The sequence below is a fragment of the Sapajus apella genome, unplaced genomic scaffold, assembly GCF_009761245.1.
Source record: "Sapajus apella isolate SASKATOON/1434 unplaced genomic scaffold, GSC_monkey_1.0 scaffold35, whole genome shotgun sequence".
Taxonomy (NCBI): Eukaryota; Metazoa; Chordata; class Mammalia; order Primates; family Cebidae; genus Sapajus; species Sapajus apella.
In genome coordinates, this window is record NW_022436975.1 from 7,008,886 (window position 1) to 7,018,913 (window position 10,028).

Below are 10,028 nucleotides of genomic sequence, written 5' to 3' on the forward strand. Positions count from 1 at the left end.
TGGCCAGGCTGATCTCAAACTCCTGACCTCAGGTAATCTACCCGCCTTGGCCTCCGAAAGTGCTGGGATTACTGGCATGAGCCACCGTGCCCAGCCTGAAATAAACATTCTAACGCACAGGAGCAAGAGTTCCTCTAGGAGAGTGGTTCCCAACTGGGGGCAGATTTGCCCCCTGGGGACATTTGACAATGTCTGGAGACAGTTTTGGTTGTCACAGCTGGTAGGTGCTACTACCAGCACCTAGTGGGTAGAGGCCTGAGATGCTGCTAAGCATTTTAGCACACACAAGACAGTCCCATAACAAAGAATTATCAGGCCCCACATGTCAGCGGAGCTGAGACTAAGAAACCGCAGGTTCTAAGGTAAATCCATAGAAGTCAATTACTAGGTAGGTCAAAGGATATGATCAGCTCTGGCTCTAGACAAACTACTAGTTCCAAAAGTGACTTTACTAAGTTTTGCTCTTACCTACAGTATACAAGATTTTTTTGTATATTGCGTCATATGCTCACCAACACTTGGTACACTTAATTTTTGCTTTTATTTTACATAAGTTGATACAAAATAGTATTCTCTTTGGCTCTAATTTGCATTACCCTGATTTCTAGGAACAGTGAGCATTCTTTCTTCTTTTTTTTAATCCTTAACTGAATTTCTTTGTCTGTGGAAATACATGTTCTTGTCCTTAATATTTAGGGTAAAAGGAAAGTTTCTCTAATAAAAAGTGATTTAAAAAAAAAAGTTTTTTTTTTGAGACAGAGTCTTGCTTAGTCACCAGGTGCCAGGCTGGAGTGCAGGGGCACGATCTTGGGTCACTGCAACCTCCGCCTCCTGGGTTCAAGCAGTTTTCCTGCCTCAGCCTCCTGAGTAGCTGGGACTACAGGTGTGTGCCACCACGCCCGGCTAATTTTTGTATTTTTAGTAGAGACGAGGTTTCACCATGTTGGTCAGGATGGTCTCAGTCTCTTGACCTTATGAGGCCCGCCTCAGCCTCCCAAAGTGCTGGGATTACAGGCGTGATCCACCGCACCCGGCAAAAAAAAAGGTTTTTAAAGATAGCAGCGTGTTCCACACACAGGTAACAGCCCCAAAGTGATGGCCATTCCCAGCCAGCCATCAGGGACCAGGTCCTTCCCCTTGCTATTCTTCCATCACCTAAATCTCCTCTCCTCTACCTGGTCAGAGCTGGTTACACACATGGAAAAGAGGGAGAGTCCCCTGCAGCAGTGTCTTTTGCGCATGGGAGATGGCAACTATGCATACGACTTCTGGCCACATTGCATTCCTGAGAAATTAGTCGCATAGTTCATTTGTGGCCGCAGAGACATCTGGGAGATGTGGGCCTCTCGAACTGCAGAAATGGCAAGAAAGGGGAGAGCAACTACTAAGTGACTGGCACGGTATCTTCTCTAGTTTGTGTTGTATTTTGATGGCTGAAATTCTTAATTTTAAAGTAGTTTAATTTAAGAGTATAGTATAATTTTTAAATTATCAGTACATTTTGTGTCTTATTTAAGGAAGTCATTTCTACCTGTAGAGTATTCCAAATATATATATATGCAAACCATGTGCTGCATAACCATGTTTCAGTTAACATGGACCACATATAGGATGGCAGACCCATAAGATTATAATGGAGTTGAAAAATTCCTATCATCTAGTAATATCATAGCTGTTGCAATATTGTAGTGAAACTCATTACCTTTTCTATATTTAGATACACAGATACTTACCATTGTGTGACACAGTAACATGCTGAACAGGTTGTAGCCTAGGATGAATAGGCTGTGCTGTATCACTAGGTGTGCAGTAGGCAATACCATCTATGTTTGTGTTAAGTGCTCACAGTTTGCGCAATAGTGGAATCATCTAATGATGCCTTTCTCAGAACGTGTCCCTGACATTGATGACTACAAGTTTATACATCTACATACATATATTTTAAGTCTTGTTTTTAAGATTTAAAATTTTACTCCCTGCATAATTGATTTCTATGTATGATATGAGGATGGAATCAACTTTCATTTTTTTCATATGGATCACCAATTGTACCACCACTGTGTATTGACTACTTCATCTTCACTTGAGAGCTATACAAAGTCATCTTTATTTTATACAAGCAGTCATTGCTTTGCATGGTATCCATATTCACAAATTTCAGTTGCAATGATTTAGTTAACACAAGTCCCCAAATAGCATAGTTCAAATTTCAGTTACCATGCTATAGTAACTGCAATTGCATAAGTACAAACTTTGCTGCCAGCTTTTTAGTCTATAAATCACTATGTGGAAAACAGATGCACGTTCTGATCAGCGACCAATCACATCACTTCTTCCAGTGTCTGTCTGTTGGTGCTGGGTCATGGTGTACTTATTATCAGTTTATGCACAGACAGCAAAGTGCATTGTTGTGTTGCTTCCTTGTTTACCAATAGTGAATCCATGTGACAGTTTATAACAATATAGAATTGAAAGATGAAAGTGCATCAAAGAAAGGAAAAGTGGCAATGCTGGAAGTGAGGTTCAAATCTAACATAAATGGGGTTATAGATGAAATTTATCACCATGAAAGTGTTGACACTGCCACCATTTAAGAGACTTTAGGTTCTCAGCCAGAGGAAATTAGTGAGGGGAATTGATGCCCATAGATGAGGAAGGCGGTGGTGACAAAAATGACAAAGATATTAATAAAAACTTCACTTAAAGGGATTCTGAGATATTTTATGACATTGAAAACACAAAGAAAATATGTTGTAAGCTGATTCAAATTTAGGAGTTTAATAATGTGCTAAAAGGCAAAAGATGCTTGCTCTGTATTATAAATTATGTGATGAGAAAAAGAAGGCAAGCACCAAACAATTCCTAAGATTGTTTTATTAGAAAAAAATAAAACCTTTTAATTTTCAATGTTTCTAATGTTTTAAATTATAGTGCATTACATGTTAGGGTTACTACTTTTCATTTTTGTAACCATTTTAAATTCACAGTAAAGATTTTTTGATGTTTTGAAAAAATGTTTAAAGATCATCAAGCAGTCATAATTTTCCCCTGTTGATTATTAAGATGGCTTGCCTAGTTTCAGCTTGCAGTTTTTGTTATGGTTCCACACTAATGTGCAGAGCAGAGCTCCCTGTATCAAGTTTGTATGAATGGGAAAGGTTAATTCTGAATTATTTTTCTGTTCCATAGTCAATTTAACTATGTCAGCCAATTCCATATTGCCTTGATTGATATAGATTTACAATAAATGTTGATAACGGGTAGGGTGATTCCCCTCCCTTACTCAAGATCAGAAGTGCCTGTGATATTATTGGGCCTTTATCATCCACATGAATTTTATTACCAGCTTTTGGATTTTCATGTAAAACACTATGGTGAATTTGATTTAATTACATTGCAGTCTTAAATTAGTTTATGAGGAATTGACATCTTTATATCGTCCTACTTACCAATATGAGACAGCTCCTCATTTATTTATGGCTTTTTCTTTTTTTGCTGTCATTTTCTACATTTAGATGATTTTTTTTCTATAAATTATACTACATCTGCTTTTAAATTTGCTCTTAAATTCTTAAATTTTTACAGCAGTTCAACATTGTGACTTTCATTGAATTATGCTTTTTAATCTTTCCTCTCTGGCTAATAGAAATACACTGGAATTTTATGTATTAATTATATTTCTAACAAATTTTCTCATCACTCTTAATTTTATATTCTGTAATTTTTTTGGTTTTAATTAAGTCATATCTTCTGTGAATAATGAAAGTTCTGTTTCTTTTTTCTGCATTTATCACTTTTCCTTTTCCTTTCTTCTTATCTCCTCTCCTTTCTTCCTTCTTCCCTCCTTCTCTCTCTCCCTTCTTTCCTTACTTTCATTTTTTCTTTCTTTAATTGTATTGACAAGTGCAGTAATCAATGATAACTTCTAAATTTTCACTATTAAGAATGATGATTGATTGTGACTTTCCATTATTATTTAAACCTATCAATCTTCTATGACTTATCATAACTGAAATGCATTTATATGAATTTACTTCTCTCCTTATTCTTGGCTCATCTGATTTTAAATATTTTTTTTTTTTAGAATTTTATAGAAAGTTTGGGTCCCCATCTTCTCTTTTCCTCTGCTTCTAGTACTCTGAGTAATTAGGTTGCTCACTCACACTTTCATTTCTCTACGCTATAATTTGCATATGCATATTTTTGTACCCTGACACGTGTACTTAAAAAGAAACATTTGGAGGATATATGAATAAAATTACAATGCTGGTATTTTTATGCTAAAGAGTTAAATAAATCTCCTTTGTCAACTCATACAGGTAATGGATGGTTTCTTGGGAGTATTGTTGTTAAGTCTGAAGATGAAGACAGCACTGAAGAGGTACTGTTTCCATGCAACAGGTATGTTGTTACTCAATGCGTTGTTATGCAAAATTATGTTTCCTTTGTCCAATTTATTCCAACAGTGTCCTCCAGCATGCCTCCTCCCAGCTGTTGAACAACATCATTCCCTCCCTGAAAACTAGAGCGGAAGGCCTCTCCTCAGGAGAACTGTCCTTTATCAGCACTGGTCATTCTGTCTTCTTTTGTAATCTCTAACATTTTTCTCTTCTGAAACAAGTATGCTGAAATGGAAAGAAACTGGATTAGGACTTTGACACGGGTTCTTCTTTCTGTTTCTAAAAAACGTGATAAGCTCCCTGCTGGTACTGTGAACTTGGGTACCACTCTGCTCTGAGGTTCAACATCCTCATATGAAAGATGGCAGTAATACCTGTTTCCCCTTGTTCATTTGAATCATTTAAACTGAAATGATGTTATATATGTGAACTGTGAACTCCAATGCCTTGTACTAATATGGCGTAGCTATAATATAAAAGGAGACTTAAGTTGCAAGGGTAACTGTAATTCCTTGGCCGTGTGGTCATAGGTGAATTACTTAAACTCCTAATTCTCAGTTTTCAAAATTTTATGAGAATGATAAATCTTCTTTACCTACTTTATAGAGTTATAGTAAGAATATTGAATGCAAAATTAAAATTAAAATTAAAACAAAATTCACTAAAAATAGAAATTACACAGTTAAGTTCCCTCCATTATTAATCAATCTACAGAATATATTGATCCATTTGATCAGTCATTATATAAATAGTAACTGACCACTCACTATATCAAGAAGCGGGGTAGATAATGGAGATCCAGCAATAAGCCAATCCAGTTTCTGTTGGCAAGGACCTGTGGTCCCCACATGGGAGCATGGGAAATGTTAACAACATGAGGACCATGATAGAGGCTTATATATGCTGTGAAGACCCAGGTGTCAAGGTGCTATGTCTATGTAATTGCAGGTTCCTTGAATCCAGAAAACTCATGCATTATGTATATTAATTTATTCATCCATTTATTTATGCAAAAATATTGCGTGCCTGCTAGGTGTCAGGTACTACACCAAGTCCTAGAGATTTTGAGATAAAAGAGTAGAGTCCCTGTCCTCAAAGAAGTTCCACTTGATCTTCAGTGAGGTAGGAGGGATGTATTGCTACACGAAACTGGAGAGCTGGGTGTGCTCTGTGTTTAGCAGGTGGTTCAGCAACGCTATTCCCAAAGTGAGGGACTCTTTTCAGACATGCAGAGAAGCACATTGGTTGACTGACTGGATTTTACCTTACTATAGCTTCACTTCTAGGAAATACTCATTCTTTAAAAATGCAATAAAGAGTTGCATTTTGTATGAACAAAATGTGTAGCACTTCTCATCATCTGTTTGGTTTTTTTCCTCAATGCGCATTCACATAAAGTGTATGTGGTAGTCGTTACTGCCGTTTTGTGAAATTGAGGCTCTAGGAAGAGACCTTGTATCTTTATTTTTGCAAGAAATCTTAGTAAATAAAGAATAGAAGGGGCAAAGATTGACATTTTTTAACACCAGATTTGGATTACAGCTGCATTACTTACTAGCTCTGGGAGCCTCAATTTATTCTTATGTAAAATGGCAGTAATGACACCTATTTTGCAGGGTTGTTTGAGGATTTCAGACAATGTATAAAAAGCACCTACAAAAGTGTCCTGCAATTAGAGGCTCCATGATGGTAAATGTTATTGTCATAGAAGCAATTTTAAAGAAATTTTTGACATGATATTACACATGCAAATGAAGGGAGAAAAACACCTTTATTTCTAGATCATATGTCTAGTATTTAGAACTCTCAAATAACTGACTAAGTTTTACTTTTTAAAACATTGTATCTGCACAGTCCAACATGGTAGCCACTAGTCACATATAGCTAATTAAGTTTAAATTAATTAAAATCAAGTCAGATAAAAAATATAGTTGCTTGGTCGTATTAGCTACATTTCAAGTGTTGAATAGACACAGATGGTTAGTGACTACCATATTGGCCAGTATATATGCAACATTTGGTTTTATATCACATCTAGATATTTGGAAACATATGAAGCTGTGTTTAATATTTTACAGTATAGTTTATTGCTCTAAATGTGATGGTACCTATGAAATATCATAAGGAATAAATATAAGATTATTATTTTTCTAAATGTGTCATATTTAGCAAAGTCAAAGTCATCCAGGGCAGGCGATAATTGTCCCATTCTCTTCCAAGCCAAAATTAGTTTTACTGGAAATGCAAAGGAGTAGAAATTAAGATGGAAGTGACTTATTTCTACATTTTAGAATAATTGCAAACCTTAGATTGAAATTGGATTTATAGAAAAAAACGTTGCAGATGAAAATATTTAAGATGTTTTATTGTATTATACTCTCATATGAAATGATATGCATATAGGCATATTATTGCACGGCTGTCAATTAACTTAACTTAACTATAGCAATATTACCTGTTTTCCTTGCCTTTTCTCTCTGAGGACCCAGGTTAAAATAAGTAAGAAAAACCTTTTCTTGCTATTCCATCAGAAGTGGAAGAAACCATAGATAACATTTAGTCTCATGGTTTGTTTGACAGATGAGAAAACTGTGACCTAATGAGAGTAATGGCATGCACACCTGAGACCCATTAGTCAGACAGCAGGGGCTCTTGGTTCCTTGGCCTTCTGGAAAGTTTTAATTTAGTGTCTATCAATCCATTGTTTCTATGATATCACTATGATTTTGTGAATTATCTTCTACTGAAGAATTCCCTGCACAAGATACCAAGTTTGCTATAAAATCATTTTGTCAGAAAGTTCTACTTAGATTTTGGAGTGTTAGATGACATAAACTTTGCTGTCTTCCTCAGTATAGTTTATCAGCTACTTAAGTGCAAGTCCCCTTCTAATCATAGGATAAGAAAGGTCCCTGAGAAAGAGTTATTTATAACTTTATTTGTGGAGTTTCAAAATAACCAAGATATAGAGGGGTTATATTTTGTGTTGTGTGAGTTGATAAAATTTCCGCACCCATCTGTTGTATTGCTGGAGAGAAAATCAGAAGAATAGCCATCACCAGCATTTACTGAAAGCTTTCCAAGGAACAGGCTTCATGGTAAAGCCAGAACTGCACACATAAACACATCTGATGCCACAGCAAGCCTCCAGTAGACTCTGTGATATTTCAAAGACAAGGGAATTATCTTTGAAATATAAAGACGGTAAATTTTTTTTACAGAATATATTCAGAATTGGTGGAGTCAGGACTCAGATCAAAATATATTTGACTGTAGAACTGTACTGTCTCACATGGGAGCCACAAGCCACGCATGTGTACCGACCTGTGGGCTATGCCAATGTAGGTGTAAGATACATTCCAGATTTCAAGACTGTAGAATAAAAAAGAATGTGATATAAATTGTATACTGATTACGTGTTGAAATAATCATCTTTTGAATTTATGAAAATTAAAAATATTAATTTTACCTTCTTTTTACTTCTTTCCATATGCGGTCCGTATTCTATTTCTCTTGAAGAGCACTGTCCTAGAGACTGAGGGTTTAGCTACTGTGTATACCTGCCAGTCACATGACAGGAGCGAAATAACAGCTTTCACTAAGGAAACTCCAAGTGAGAATTTTTGATGGCGTTAGAATGTTTGTGATGTTACCAGAGGACTTTTCTAAAAGCCAGAATTTTAGAGTGAACCAATATGACCTTGCAACTTGAGTATAGGACAAAGGCTTACCAAAGCTGGACTGCTAAAAGGAATCCGGTGTGACTTAAAATCCTAAATGCTTTTTAAAAATTCCGATCTCTTTAAAGACCTCTTTAAATTCATTCCATATATATATTTTTTCCTTTCTAACTGAGGCTTCTTTCAATGCCCTCTCATATTAATTCTCTTCTTTTTTCCATGGCAGATGGCTAGATGAGTACCAAGATGATGGCAAGACCCAGCGGGAGTTGCTCGCAGAGCGTAGCCGCAGTGCGGGAGGACAGACCGGGTCCGTCATCTCCTGAAAGGACCCACTTGGGCCTGTTGTTCCAATATGCTTCAGAAGGCTATTGATCTGATTGTGATTGTGCAATTGTCTTTTGCCTGAGCTGAAGCAAACACCTGGGGAGGGTCAGTTTCTGCTGGACACACTCATTGTTTCTGAGAACTTCCAAAGTTGGGAGGATACATTGGGAGCCTTGGCCAATGGCTGACCAAGATCAGTCCTTGGTATTTGGGGTGCCCATACTGCTGCTGCTCATCTCCTCCTCTTCCTCTTCCTTCTCCTTTTATTTCCCCTCCTCCTCTTTCTTCCCCTCCCTCCTCTTCTTTCTTTCTTTTCCTTTTTCTTTCAGAAAATCTCACTAATGTTAAGTTTACTGAAATGTTTAAATAAGTAGCCTTTGTAGAAAATAGCTGAAGAGGTACCTAATAACATTTGATGTATGAAAAACACTTTCATGCAACCTATGTTAATTTTAAAGTGGAAGTTTTATTCTTAGATAATGGTATGTCTCTCTCAGAATTAGTGGTGATATCAGTAAGAAAATGTAGAAAGAACTCAACCGACTGGGTTACCGTGTGTTTCCACTGCACATCCTGTGGGTCCACGTGCAGCTTGATCTTTGAGCTGGTAACTGGGACCTGCAGGAAGATAGCAGCAGAGTACGGGGCAGACATCTCACATCCATCCATCACTTTTCCCCATGAAGCCTCAAATACTTGTCAACTCGGTGCCACAGACACCTTCTTCCACTCCGTTAATTTGGCACATGAGCTAAAACTCATTTGCCAGCCCTGGAGAGGTCAGGATGTGGCTTTCAATGTCAGAGTCACCTGTATTTGAATCTCTCTTTTGCCCCTGTGGGGTTGATACTATCATCACCCACATTTCATAGATGAGGAAACCAACACATAGAAAAGTCAAGTGACCTGCCCAAGCTTAGAATGAGCAGGGGAGTCAGGACGTGACTCTAAAAGCCTGACTCCAGAACCCATGCACGTCCACACGGTGACCTTGGCCTTCCTGCCTTCCCTGAGTGTTTTTCGTATCCCATGAAATCAGTCAGAGGGGCCAAGGAGGTAAATCTCACATACCGCCTTCATGATTTTTGTCATCTGCAATAGCACCTGTACTAGTATATGCTTGATACTTTCTTCTTTGAACTGTGTATAAATCAGTTTATTTAGAGGTGAAGAGAGTTTGGCCTCATCCTAAACCATTTTCATTATATCCATGAAATCAATGACTTAATATGTTATTACATTTTCTTCCTAAAGGACATTAAAATAAATCTATGACTAAAAATTTTAAGTTAGTCTATACAATACTAAAAATTATCTTATAAATATCCAGTAGTGGGCACATTTCACAATTAGGAAAAGCAGGGTGTGAGTGTGTGTCTGTGTGTCTGTGTGTGTGTGTGTGTCTGTGTGTGTGTGTGTGTCTGTGTGTTTGTCTGTGTATGTGTGTGTGTGTCTGTGTGCCTGTGTGTCTGTGTCTGTGTGTGTGTGTCTGTGTGTGTGTGTCTGTGTGTGTCTGTGCCTGTGTGTGTGTCTATGTGTCTGTGTGTGTCTGTGTGTGTCTGTGTGTGTGTCTGTGTGTGTGTCTGTGTGTGTGTGTCTGTGTGTGTGTGTCTGTGTGTGT

At 37.3% G+C, this 10,028-nt stretch overlaps 1 protein-coding gene across 1 annotated transcript in view; it reads left to right on the plus strand.

The window, feature by feature from the left end:
* RP1 (RP1 axonemal microtubule associated) overlaps positions 1–9,686 on the plus strand; it is a 310,814-nt gene extending 301,128 nt beyond the window's left edge. Inside the window, exons 30-31 of the mRNA XM_032296101.1 lie at positions 4,320–4,401; positions 8,307–9,686. Of these exons, the coding sequence (XP_032151992.1) occupies positions 4,320–4,401; positions 8,307–8,406 (182 nt within the window). The 3' untranslated portion in view covers positions 8,407–9,686. The remainder of the gene's footprint in view (positions 1–4,319; positions 4,402–8,306) is intronic.
* The last annotated feature ends 342 nt before the right edge of the window (positions 9,687–10,028 follow it).